This window comes from Staurois parvus, unplaced genomic scaffold (genome assembly GCF_062004578.1).
Source record: "Staurois parvus isolate SC_StPar_1 unplaced genomic scaffold, SC_StPar_1.0 ptg000394l, whole genome shotgun sequence".
Classification (NCBI taxonomy): domain Eukaryota; kingdom Metazoa; phylum Chordata; class Amphibia; order Anura; family Ranidae; genus Staurois; species Staurois parvus.
In genome coordinates this window covers 4504390-4518912 of record NW_028318190.1, presented here as the reverse complement: position 1 = coordinate 4518912, position 14523 = coordinate 4504390, and the positions used below count along the sequence as shown (strand labels likewise).

Genomic DNA, 14523 nt, shown 5'->3' with positions numbered 1-14523 from the left:
TAAGCGACTGGTGGGAGTTCGTGAAAGTCAAGCTGCGCAGCTTCTTTCAGGCCAGGGGACGCCAGCAAGTGTGTGCCAGAAGGAAGGAACTCAGGAGGCTGCAGCGTCAGCTGCAGTCCCTGCAGGACCTTCATCACTGTGGCTGGGACGTGAGGCAAGACCTGGAGGACACCAAGAAGTGCTTGAAAAAGCACTTTGAGGAAGAATCCAGGCACATTGTCTTCCGTGCCAAGGTGGAGCATCTCGAGAAAGGTGAGAAGTGTAACTCTTTCTTTTTCAGGAAACTCCACTCAGGACACACACCCCTGTCGGAACTGCGCGACAAGACTGGAACGCTCCAGAAGGGGAAGGAGGCCGTGATGGAAGTGGTCAGCGACTACTACTCCGACCTCTACTCCCCCAAAGAAACAAACTCGGAAGCGGCCGACAAGTTCTTGTCAGGTATCTCTAACGCTATTGATCCTGCAGGTTTGTCGGCCACCAACGCCCCCTTGACGTTGGAGGAACTGCACTCTGCCGCTAAATCCTTTAGGCAAGGCAGGACCCCGGGCTGCGACGGTCTCCCAGCGGAGCTCTATGTAGCGCTGTGGGACCTCGTGGGCCCGGACCTGCTCGAGCTGTACGAGGAGATGGTGGTGGAGGGCAAGATGCCTCCTTCGTTGAGGGAGGGGATGATCACGATCCTGTACAAGCGTAAGGGGGAGAGATGTGATTTGAAAAATTGGCGTCCCATCTCTCTCCTGAACGTGGACTACAAGATCCTCGCCAAAGTCATGGCGAACAGGCTGAAGGCTGTCATCGGACAGATCATCAACCCGGATCAGACTTGTGGCATTCCTGGCCGCAGGATTGCGGACAGCCTAGCGCTTGTCCGGGACACGGTCCAATACATCAAGGACCGCCGTGTGCACGCGGCCCTGGTCAGTCTTGATCAGGAAAAGGCCTTTGACCGTGTCTCCCATGGGTTTATGTGCAGAGCCCTGCGCAGGTTTGGTCTCGGGGAAATGTTTTGTTCATATGTTGACATCATGTATAATGACATTTGTAGTTCCGTGCAAGTGAATGGCTGGAAGACTGACCCCTTCCCGGTCCTCTCCGGGGTCAGACAAGGCTGTCCTCTCTCACCTCTGCTTTTTGTTTGCTGTATAGAGCTCTTCGCCGAATGCATCAGACGGAATCCAGAGATCGGGGGAATCACCGCACCGGGACCAGACAGACGGGAAGTGAAGTGCTCACTCTACATGGACGACGTGACGGTGTTCTGTGCCAACCAGCGCTCCATCGACCTGCTCGTCCAGACCTGCGAGGACTTCGGCCAAGCTTCGGGGGCAAAGGTCAACTGCGGGAAGTCGGAAGTCATGCTCTTCGGAAAGTGGTTCCTGCCTTCTTCTGCATCCATGCCCTTTGGCATCAAGACAGACTTCATGAAGATTTTGGGAGTTTGGTTTGGTGCCGAGGGCGCAGCCCTGAAGTCTTGGGAGGAGAGACTGGCCAAGATGCGCCAAAAGTTTGGACTCTGGAGCCTCAGAGACCTCACCATCGAAGGGAAGACACTGGTACTCCGCAGCGAGATTCTCCCTGTGTTGCAGTACCTCGCCCAGGCCTGGCCCCCTCGGGTCAACACCTGCAAGGCCATCACCAGGGCGGTGTTTCACTTCATCTGGGGCTCCAAGATGGACAGAGTGAAGCGGGCAGTCATGTTCAAGGAACCCCTCAAGGGCGGTAAGGGCGTGCCCGACATCGCCACCCAGCTGAGGGTGTTCTTTGCTTGCAACTGCATCCGCAGAACTTTGCCAAGACGGACTATGGACTCTGGCGGGAACGCAATGTCTCGCTTCTTCCTGTTGCCTCTCTGGAGGTCCCTGGGGTGGGACACTTGGGATAGTTCCATCCCCTACAACTGGGACACTCCTTGGTACTACTTGGACACTTTCAAGTTCATCAGGGAGCAAGGGCTGCAGGGAGTCAAGCCTGACTTGTGGAAGCCAAAGACGATCTACAAGCTCATCCGAGCCAGCGACATTTTGGAGTCGGTTCCAGGCCTGCCTTCAGACACCTGCAAGGTGGTCTGGAGGAATGTTTCTTCCAACATTCTTACCAACAGGCACAAAGACCTGGCATGGATGGCTATCCAAGGGGGGTTGCCTCTCAGGACATTTATGCATGCCAGGAACCTGAGCAGATACAGACACTGCCCCTTCTGCATCATCCATGAGGAAACGTCTTACCACGTTTTCTGGGAGTGCTCATTTGCTCAGGCCCTGTTGGGGGCCCTGGAACCTGAACTCAAGGACTTTGTGCCACAGACAGCCATCACTCACTTCGGGGTGTTGAATGGACTGTTCTGTGGAACCTTTTCTCTGGAGGACATTGACGGCGCCTGGCGGGTGCTGTGCTGTTTTAAGGACGCTTTATGGTGCGCCAGAAAGCGCCTCATCCACCAGCGGGAGAGGATGTCCATTGAGGACTGCCGCAGACTGATCCTCAGTCTGCTCAGAGACTATTCCTTGATGGACTTTAAGGAGGAAGAGGACGTCTGAAGATTTCCCCCTTCCCCCTACTCCCCCTTGCGTGTCTTTGTCTTTTCAATAAAGCTTCGGGCCTGTGTTTCCCCCTTTCCTCCCCTTCCCCCCCCCGCACACCCGATGCCTATTGTGAATCGTGATTTTCAGTTTATCGTTTTTCTGCATGACATAGTGACTAGGAAATGTATATTGTATTAGGATGCTACAGTTTTTGGGGTAAGCGGCGTCATGCAGGACGTGGTGGTCCGGGGGATTCATCCTCCGCGCACATCACGTCAGGCATCATACCGCTGAGCGAATGTATTTATTTCTGAATGTATTTATCGTATGCTTGGAACTGTATTGCAATGTGGTGCGCTGCGTCGCAGTACAGGGTGAGATGTACCCCGATTACAAGTAACATGTTGTTTTTGATGCTTCTGCAATAAAAGTATCTTTTCAATCAAAAAAGTGTCAGTCATACCCTTTATCCCTTTCACTGCCAGAGCCGTTTCTGCAATTTTTTTTTTTTGCACAAGTTAAAAAAGTCATTCTAGGCCTGAAGATTACATAAAACCCCCAAAATATTATATATTTTCTGAAAGCAAAAACCCTAGAGAACAAAATAATGGTAGTTCCAATTTTTTATGTCACGATATTACCACAAATGTCAGAAAAAAAAATGCACTTAATTTTAGGGCACAAAAAGAAAAAAAAAAAAAAAAGCAATAAATTAGGCATTTTTTTTTTTGTAAAACTATAAAAGACGAAATTACAAATAGATATCCAACACATCAAACCTTAAATTTGTGTACCCTTGTGAAATGGTGACAAACTTTAGTGTTACATAGGAGGTCCGGTGCTAGAATTATTGCTCTCATTCTGGCGTGCTCGGTGATAAGTAACTGGTGTGTGCTTGTATGTTTGTGCGTATATGTGGGGGTCCCAAAACATTTTTTTCAGGGGGACCCGGAAGTGATGTCATAACGTCACTTATGGGTCCGGACAAGAAGGGCGGGGGAGCGAATGTCTGCTCTCCGCTCTACCCACTGGCACTCCCTGAACAGTTCCCGGCCCACAGATCGGCACGCGGAGCCCAGGAGACAGCGGGCAGGATGGCAGTTTGTGGACGGGCAGCGGAGGAGGCTGGAACTATAGGGGACTGTGTAGAAGCAAACGGCGGCAGCGTTGCCGCCTGAATGCATCCACCTGACAGGTGAGCTCTGCTGCTTGTCCGCAGCAGGGCTAAATGTTAAAAAAAAACTACCTGCCAGGCATATGTCCCAGGCATCGGGCGATACAAATGAAACATACCTGATAGCGTCAATCTAAGGTTGAGGTCGCCCAGGAGTAAGGTAAAACAGGATTAAAGGTTGGAGACCAAGTTTATATGAATGGACATGTTCACAGCAGATTTGTCAGGATTTACTCAGAAACCGGATAAGTCTGCAAACTGTGGAAAAAGTGATGTTTTAAGTTTGGGAGGAAGATAAGAGTGTTTGTAAGGACCAAAAGGGCATCATCTGTGAATAGGTTCACTTTATAGTGCACTCAGGTGTTAAGGACTCCAGTGACATTGGGATTTTCTCTGTTAGGGTTTCTAAAGCCAGTATGAAAAGGAACTGAGAAAGGATATCCCTGGTGGGAGCCTCTGTCTGGATTGATGAGTGCTAACCAGCATATCTGACCGTAGCAGAATAGGTGGAATATAAGGCAGAAATCCAGGAAATAAGGGCTCTCCAAAGCCCCAGCAACACAGGACATAGTGCAGGTAGTCCCATGACAAGGAGTCAAATGCTTTGTATATAGCAGGAGAAAGGAGGAAGCCTGGGACCCTGTGCGGTTGTAAAAGATGGATCACTTTGCACACACAATCTTCTACTAGGCATCCTGGAATGAAATCTAATAGATCACTGTGAACCAAAGAGCAGAGGTATTGGTTGATCTGGGTACTCTGAATGTTCCCCAGGAGTTTCAGATCCACGTTAAAGTAGAACGTCACTCTAAATTAACATTGACTATTTTTAATCCTTATGCTGTTAGAATTAGTAAATAGAGAAAGTACAACATATTTACTTGTTTTAAATGTTTTAGTTACATTCCAGGAGCCTTCCGGGGGATGAGGGGTTTTCTCATAAGCACACCCTGCTGCCTGCATGCCTGAGCTAAGGGCAGATGGCTTGCTGGAAGTAAATGATACAAGAATCATCTACCCTTACTCAAGATGGCTGCAGTCTGAAATACTAGACAATGTTTTTCAAAGTGCTTTCTCGGCAAAAAACAGAGATGGATGGATGGGCAAGTTTGCTTTGAATATTAGAAATGAATTAAATAGAGTTTTTGGTTTGTGATACTCAGATACAGTGTAGTTCCACGTTCAGGAGAGAAACTGCACTGAAAATATGAGGTTGTTGGGCCTCAGAGCTCTTAGTAATCATGGTGATATGGGCCTGCATAGAGGCAAAAGCAAGTAAGGGAGACCTGTTTCAATGTATTAACGTGAAACAAGTGAAAATTTCTTTTAGTTGAGGCTTGAGAAGCCATCTGGACCTGGGGTCTTGAAAAGTCATAGGGATTTGATGGCAAGAGCAATTTCCATCTCAGATACTGTAGATCAGACCAAGTTGTCCAGACAAGTGCTAGGTAGAGCGCTGAGAGAAACCATGTAACCCTGACAGGGGTGCCAACAATGATCAGTTTGTATTTATGTAAAACCTTTATTCCAAACAGTGTTTTCAGCAGCTTCTGTACTTAAAGAGTGTGAGCTGGAGTTTTTAATGTATTAGTAAATTCCAATTAAAGTGGATTTAATATTTTGCAGCCTACCAATGCTTAGATGTGGTGGCTGCATTAGTCTTCTTTACTCTGTTTATACCTGGTGAACTGGCCAGTAACACCTCCTGTATTAGAATGCCCCCACTCTGGATGAAGAACAGGGACCATAGTAGACAGCAATATAATCAGTCTGGGGAGAGGAGTGTTAAAAGGACTAGCAGATTTAAACTAACAAATTGAAGCCAAACTCCAACAAATACTTTATAATCAGTTACAGCAACAGTTTTTTTTTTCCATTCTGGGACAAAGGCTTTACACAAAAGTGGATAATTGTATTAAATGGTTTGTCTCATCCCTGTAACTGATAAATGTGCTGGAGAGCTTGCTCTCTTGAAAAATAACAGACTTACTGGCCAGATCACCAAATAATAATAAAAAGGAAGGAAAGCCTAAAGGAAAAAAGGAAAAAAAAAAGGAAACTAATGCAGCCATCACATCTAAGAAGTGGTATGCTGCAATATGATAAATGTTTGCTTTAAGGTTTAAAATATAACTAAAAGAAAAACTTTTTTAGTTTTGGATAAAGTGGAGATGGATTAGAACATCTGTCAGTTTCTACTGCTGTCTGTGCAGGGGAGATTCAACCTATTTGTTCTGTTTACCATTATTGAAAGGGATAGTAAAGGAAAACCCAGATGTTAGGTTGTCAATACCTTTTTTAAATATAATGAAGGAATACAATCATTTAAACATTACAAAGAATATAACAGAATATGTAAAAAGGAAATCAAGGCCGCAAAATTTGAAAACGAACAGATTGCAAAAGATAGCAGGACAAACCTCTAAAAATTCAAGTATATTAATAGCAAAAAGGTCAGGTCCGAGCATGTAGGCCCTTATCAAAATAATCTAGAGTGGGTGACTGGGGACAAAGAGAAGGCAAATTTATTAAATACCTTCTTCAGCTCTGTATATACAAAGGAGTATGGAGGAGCTCTTGTCCATAATGGGCATGGTATTGACACAGCTTCAGATGATCCACATTGGCTCACAATTGATATGATCCAGAAATAGACAGTATAAAAGGTGAATAAAGCACCTGGACCGGATGGCATACACCCACGGGTCCTTAAAGAATTGAGCTCTGTCATTTCAAAGCCATTGTTTCTAATTTTTAGGGACTCTTTAATGACTGGCATAGTACTACTGGATTGGCGTAAGGTCAATGTGGTGCCAATATTTAAAAAGGGGTCAAAATCTTTACCAAGTAATTATAGACCTGTTAGTTTAACTTCTATAGTTGGGAAGATATTGGAGAGTTTAATAAAAGACCACATAGATGAGTTCTTGCTGAAAAAAAATATTTTAAGCAACAGACAGCATGGATTCATGAAAGACAGAAGTTGTCAAACAAATCTGATTTCTTTTTATGAGGAGGTGAGCAAAACCTTGGACAGAGGGGTGGTGGTGGACGTGGTATACTCGGATTTTGCAAAAGCGTTTGACACGGTTCCCCACACATGACTAATGTATAAGGTAAAGTCTACAGGCTTGGAAAATCTGTATGTAAATGGATAGAAAACTGGCTAAAAGATCGTATTCAAAGAGTAGTGGTTAATGATTCATACTCTGAATGGTCTAGGGTTGTCAGTGGTGTACCCCAAGGTTCAGTGTTGGGACCCTTACTTTTTAATATATTTATAAATGATATAGGGTCTGGGATTAAAGATCGCATTTCAGTCTTTGCAGATGACACCAAGCTGTACAGTGGAATAATGTCCTTACAGGATGCCTCCAACTTACAAGCCAACCTCAATGCACTGTTTAATTGGGCAACTATGTTGATAAATGTAAGGTTATGCACTTGGGGGCTAAGAATATGCATGCATCATACATACTAGGGGGGGTACAACTGGGGGAATCAATGGTGGAGAAGGATCTGGGAGTTCTGGTAGATCACAAGCTTAATAATGGCATGCAATGCCAAGCTGCGGTTTCTAAAGCAAAAAAAAAAATCCTCCCTTGTATTAAAAGAGGTATAGACTCCAGAGAGAGATATCATATTACCCCTGTACAAATCATTAGTAATACCTCATCTGGAACATGCAGTTCAGTTTTGGGCACCAATACACAAAAAGAACATTGGGGAACTGGAGAAAGTACAGAGAAGGGTAACTAAACTGATACGAGGCATGGAGGAGCTCAGCTATGAGGAAAGATTAGAGGAACTGAATTTATTCTCTTGAGAAGAGGAGAGTAAGGGGGGATATGATCATGTATAAATACATCAGTGGTTCATATAGTGAACCCGGGGTAGAGTTATTCACCCTGACGACAAGGGGGCACTCTTTACATCTGGAGGAAAAGAAATTTAATCTCCAAACACGGAAAGGTTTCTTCACAGTGAGAGCTGTGAAAGTGTGGAAGAGACTCCCTCAAGAGTTGGTTCTGGCCAGCTCAGTGGATTGCTTTAAAAAAGGCCTGGATTGTTTCGTAGATACACAGAATATAACTGGATACTAACATTTATAGGTAAAGTTGATCCAGGAAGTATCAGATTGCCTGTTGGGGGATCAGGAAGGGATTTTTTTCCCCTGCAGGAGCAAATTGGATCATGCTTTGCTGGGTTTCTTTTGCCTTCCTTTGGAAGTATTGTGGGTATAGGATTGTAACTTTTTTGTTTGTTGAACTGGATGGACTTTTTTCCTTTTTCAGTAAGACTAACTATGCATGTAGGTAAAAAGCATTTTAGTAGCGTTTTTTTCTGCCCAAAAAATGCTCCTAAAAACTCTAGAAGCTTGAAAAGCACTACTAGCCTACAACAGTGTATATGGACTCATAGGATAAGACTTTTTTTCAGCTCCAGAAGCTAAATAAAGTGCTGAGAACAGCCTCAAGGAGCTATTAAAATAAATAAAGCTGGTGTGCATTGAGCCTAATACTGCTTTATCCAGTTGCCTGCCGCCCAATAGCAGATGTATTGTAGGGTTGCTTCACTGAGCAAAATCACGTAACTATACAGGATCTTGCATTTCCAGGTAGGGGGTTTGCACCATCCTAGCAGCACTGCTGTTGGCTCCTGAGGATGTCAATCACCAATTCCTGACCGGGACTCGGTGATTGTCGGTGAAGCTGAGAGGGGAGAGATCTGTGTGTAAAACAGATCTCTCTCCTGTCAGCATGGATGAGCTGCTCTCTGCACAGCAGAGAGATAGAAAGTAGCAGGTGTGCTTAGTAAAACACAACACAGTACACAATAAAAACATGCCCTAACAGTTAACCCTTTGATTGCCCCAAATGTCAACTCCTTCCTTTCCAGTGTGATTAGGACTGATCACTATATTCGTGTCACTGGAGAGATCATTGACACTTAGTTGCCACCCAGTATTAGAATGCCCGCCACAGTACCACTATAAGTCACTGATCACCACCATTACTAGTATAAAAAAAAAAATTCTATGATATATACCGCCAAATGTAGACGCAATAACTTTCATGTAAACCAATTAAAATATACTTATTGGAATTTGCTAAAAAAAAAAAAAAAATTCCAATAAGTATATTTTAATTGGTTTACGTGAAAGTTATTGCGTCTACAATTGGCGGTATATATCATAGAATTTTTTTTTTTTTTTAGCAAAGACATGTAAACACAGCTCTCTCCTGCCAGCAATAACATGCTGCTGTGAATTTCTCTGCCCAGCAGCATGTTTCCCAAGTAAAACACACACAGCACATGTTGGAAAACACAAACACACCCTTTGATTGCCCCAGATGTTAACCCCTTCCTGCCCAGTGTCATCAGCACTGATCACTGTATTAGTGTCACTGGGGATGCGAGTGGCAGTTAATCAATTCCCACCCAGTGTCAGAATGCCTGCCTCAGTCCCGCTATAAGTCGCCGATCGCACCACTACTAGTATAAAAAAAAAATAAAATTCCAGTTTACATACGTCACCATTTGTAGATGCTATAACTTTCACTTAAAACCAATTCATTTACACATATTGGGATTTTTTTTTGGCAAAGACATAACAGAAAACATTTTGGCCTAAATTTATTAAAAATTGATTTTTAAATTTTTTTTTAACTGGATATATGTTTTATAGCAAAAAGTCAAAATAGTTTTTTTCCCAAAATTGTCAGTCTTTTTTTGTTTATAGCGCAAAGAAAAAAAAAAAAAAAAAGCGCACAGGTGATGAAATAGAGCATGAATTTCATTTGGGTACAGCATTGCACGACTGTGCAATTGTCAGTTAAGGTAACACTATCACAAAAAAATGACCTGGTCAGCGGGGGGGGTAAAATCATCTGGAGGGCATGTAGTTGCATTTGCCAGTGCTAACAATACTGCTGTCCAAAGGCCTCTTTTGTTCCACCAGAGGGAAGACAGCCTAAGACAGGATGTAAGTTACTGGTAGGATCACCAGATGAAAATAAAAAAAAGGTGAAAAGAAAGTCTAAAAAGAAAACAAATGCAGTATCACATCCAAGACTTGGTAGGCTGCAATACTTTCCATTTTTGGTTTAGGTTTAGACACACATTAAGGCTCCCCATACAGTTGGTGGCTTTGCCAAAACAATGTGTAACTGCTGACCTACCTAAACTGTCCAAACAATTTGCATCAAAACAGGCCCTTGCACTAGGTAGATGTCTAGGAGATTGTACGATTAGATTTGATGGTGTGTGGCCTGTCCAACTCTCCTACATCCATCTAAATCTTAGTTACTAGTCTGGGTGGAGTAAGCCAAGGCCATATGACCCCCAGCCCCCCCAATAACAATCATTGTCCTTACACCCACTCCTTCCCTGTGAAATAAGAAGGGACTAGGAAAGTAATGAAGCCAAGCTGGACGAGGCGGCAATGGATGGACAGGACGCCAGTAAACAGATCGGATATCCAGCACTGAGACATAAAGACATCACCTGGGAGGAGGGAAGAACACTTAGTTCAGGTTATGGGCAGGGGGAGACACAACATGGACACTAAGGAGGACAAACACGGAAACCATGACAGCTGTTGGGTGGAGAAGATACAATACACCAGGAAGAGAGGAGGACGGAGGCGCCATGAACACACACACAAGGAGGAGAAGGCCCACAGACCACACCAGCTCTCATTACCGGCTCCAGCAGGCTACTGGCAGACATGTCGTCGATATGGTACAGATCCGGGAGATGCGGCAGCAGCGCGCCCTGAAAGCAGGAATAGGGCGGAGACTGCAGCGTGCACTCGCCGGCGCCGACATTGACGATGTTTGATGCCGGATCAGCCATGTTTACTAAGGGCAAAAGGAGAGCAACACACCAGCCGAACGCAAGTGGACAGTCTCACTGTTAGCAACCTAATGGGGATGCAGCTCTCTCCTCAGCGAACTACTCGTGCAACAAACTCGGCAGCAGTTCCATCGCCGTATTAATATAGACTCAGAGCTGTGAGATTGGCCCAAACATATAGGAACTTGAGGGGGATAGAACACGCCAGGCACGGCCCGCGCCTTCCGCACTTAGTGACGTTACGTACGTAACCTGCCAAGGCGGTGACGCACGTCCTGTGATGTCCTGCTATTCGTTACCTGGAAAGCTCTTGGTTCAGAGTTTATAGGCAGATAAGGGTGTCAGTTATAGCTTCACAGTGAACTAAAGTTGTCCAAGAGAGCATAAGGGTGAACTCCAGGCATTCATTTGTTGTATAGTGTAGCCTTTTTTTGGGGGGGAGGGGTGGCAGCAAATGACCCTCCTCCTCTCCAAAATAGAATATTGCACTAAGCCTGTGGGAAAATAAAAGAACCAGAACCTTTACTAAGTGGAATAGTGGGTTTGTTAATAAAGTTGGCAGTGTCTCCACCTACGATAGGGGATTCCCTTCCTGGAAATTAAAGTGGAACGTTAGTCCAGAAAATGAAGTCCCGCGCAATGGCTTCAGGCTGGCCCCTGAAGATGTAGCTATCAAAAGAGCTACGTCAAATATTAAAAAATAAGCAATACTTTTTAAAATCCAGTAATGCACTGTCTTACTCTGTTCTGCACATGCTCAGTTGCTCTCTGTTGATCGGCAATGTGCCAAATTTGTGGAGGCCGATCTGCTGACAGCCAAAAGATTTACTGCTGCTCAAGAGTTCTGGGCTTCAGCAAAATGGCAGCCGCCGGCAAGAAGGAACAGGCACAATGCTGGGGACAATTATCAGCACGGCACCTTTTTTAAAATGCGTCTGCATGGAAAACGAATGGTGCTTTTGCGACTTCCGTGTAATGTAAACTACACTATGTATGTCAGTGTGTTTAACAGTTAATGGTACCCCTGCATGTTTTCTGTGCAGCACCATGTTTTCTGTGCATATGGGTAAGGGAATGCATGCGATGTACGTGCACTCCCACACCTGTGCATATATGAACAGCACTGCTCCCTTTCACACCCCCCCCAGCACTTTTCTCATTGCATCTGCCTCCCTTCACATATATTCCCCCATAACACTGCCCGTGTTTACATCACCCCCCACCGCACTGCTCCCCTTCACATCCCCCTACAGCACTGCCCTCCTTTACATCACCCCCCCACTCACACAGAACTGCCCCCTTTACATCTCCCCCCACACAGAACTTCCTCCCTTCACTCCCCACACACATACACACAGAACTGCTCCCCTTTACATCTCCCCCCCGCACACACACAGAACTGCCCCCCTTCACATCAATCCCCACACATACGCACACAGCACTGCCCCCTTTACATCACCCCACACACACACAGCACTCCCCCCCCCTGCACTGCCCCCCTTTACATCACCCCCCTCACACACACACAGCACTGCCCCCTTTACATCACCCCACACACACACAGCACTCCCCCCCCCCAGCACTGCCCTCCTTTACCTCAACCCCCGCACATACACGCACATAGCACTGCCTCCCTTCACATCCTCCCACAGCACTGCCCCCCTTTACATCACCCCACACACACACAGTACTCCCCCACCAACACTGCCCCCCTTTACATCACCCCTCGCACATACAAGCACACAGCACTGCCTCCCTTCACATCCCCCCACAGCACTGCACCCCTTTACATCACCCCACACACACACACAGCACCCCCCCGCAGCACTGCCCCCCTTTACATCACCCCCCGCACATACACGCACACAGCACTGCCTCCCTTCACATGCCCCCACAGCACTGCACCCCTTTACATCACCCCCCGCACACATACACACAGCACTGCCCCCCTTTACATCACCCCCACACACATCAAAATGTCCAATTTATAATGGTTAAACCATATTTTTCACTCCATAAGACGCACCTAGATTTTAGAGGAGGAAAACAAGAAAAGAATATTCTGAACCAATGGACTGCAGACACAGTATAGGAGATGACCAGAGACTGCGGACACAGTACAGGAGATGACCAGAGACTGTTAACACAGTACAGGAGATGACCAGAGACTGCGGACACAGTACAGGAGATGACCAGAGACTGCGGACACAGTACAGGAGATGATCAGAGACTGCGGACACAGTACAGGGGATGACCAGAGACTGCGGAGACAGTACAGGAGATGACCAGAGACTGCGGACACAGTACAGGGGATGACCAGAGACTGCGGACAAAGTACAAGAGATGACCAGAGACTGCGGACACAGTACAGGGGATGACCAGAGACTGTGGACAAAGTACAGGAGATGACCAGAGACTGCGGATATACTACAGGAGATGACCAGAGACTGCAGACACAGTACAGGAGATGACCAGAGACTGCGGACATAGTACAGGTGATGACCAGAGACTGTGGACAAAGTACAGGAGATGACCAGAGACTGCGGACATAGTACAGGAGATGACCAGAGACTGCGGACAAAGTACAAGAGATGACCAGAGACTGCGGACACAGTACAAGAGATGACCAGAGACTGTGGACAAAGTACAGGAGATGACCAGAGACTGCGGACACAGTACAGGAGATGACCAGAGACTGCAGACACAGTACAAGAGATGACCAGAGACTGTGGACACAGTACAGGAGATGACCAGAGACTGCGGATATACTACAGGAGATGACCAGAGACTGCGGACACAGTACAGAAGATGACCAGAGACTGAGGACATAGTACAGGTGATGACCAGAGACTGTGGACACAGTACAGGAGATGACCAGAGACTGCAGACGCAGTACAGGAGATGACCAGAGATTGCGGACATTATTATTATTATATAGTGTTTATATAGTGCCAATAGGTTTGCTCAGCGCTGTACAATAAAGTGGGGGGACAGTACATGAGACAATACAGTAATAATACAATACACGAGGGGTTTGAGGGCCCTGCTCTTTCGAGCTTACAATCTAGGAGATGACCAGAGACAGTGGACAAAGTACAGGAGATGACCAGAGACTGCGGATATACTACAGGAGATGACCAGAGACTGCAGACACAGTACAGGAGATGACCAGAGACTGCGGACATAGTACAGGTGATGACCAGAGACTGTGGAAAAAGTACAGGAGATGACCAGAGACTGCGGACTGTTGGTGAGTGGAGGAGAGAGGAGCGGGTACCTGAATTTGACAGGTACCCACTCCCACTTCCGCAGAGTTGTCCTCCCCCCTCCCTCCCTGTAATCTTCTGGGACACGTGACAGGTCACAGAAGATTACAGGCCCATTCAAAAAGCTGTCACAGCCGTGTGCCAATGGCGGCGCCGTGGAGAGGAGATTGTGAGGACACTGCTGGACTGAGGACCAGGTAGGACCGCTGGAGGTCTGCAGAGAAGAGCCGAGCAGCCGGCCTGGTATTCTAACACGCGAATACCGGGCCTGCCCCTCTATATTCGCTCCAGAAGACACACAGACATTTTCCCCCATTTTGTTGGGGGAAAAAGTGCGTCTTATGGAGCGAAAAATACAGTATGTCCATAGAAGGTATAGTGATAAAGGTAATAAATCCCACATGCCTTGATGGAAACAGGAAACTTCCAGAGATAGGCAAGTTGACACCATCGACTCTCGTGTAAGGTTTACCAGAAGGATTGTGACCCCTGCTATAAGAGTAGTCAAACCACGCTCTTTAATATATTGTAGATAACATCATAAGCATTGGATAGTTATCCTCCAAAACAGGCTCCAGATAGTGGCATGCAATCTAATTAACAATGCCTCTTTATTTGGTAATGGCTCCAAAACATTCCAGTATAAATTTTTAGGACCCAAACATGCAGCAGACACATGTCATGAAGAAATATTCAACAT

General features: G+C 46.0%; 1 protein-coding gene across 1 annotated transcript in view; it reads right to left on the bottom strand.

The window, feature by feature from the left end:
• The window catches only part of YTHDF2 (YTH N6-methyladenosine RNA binding protein F2), a 44272-nt gene extending 33715 nt beyond the window's left edge, over positions 1-10557 (bottom strand). Inside the window, exon 1 of the mRNA XM_089686272.1 lies at positions 10405-10557. Within this exon, the coding sequence (XP_089542398.1) occupies positions 10405-10557 (153 nt within the window). The remainder of the gene's footprint in view (positions 1-10404) is intronic.
• Between the last annotated feature and the right edge of the window lie 3966 nt (positions 10558-14523).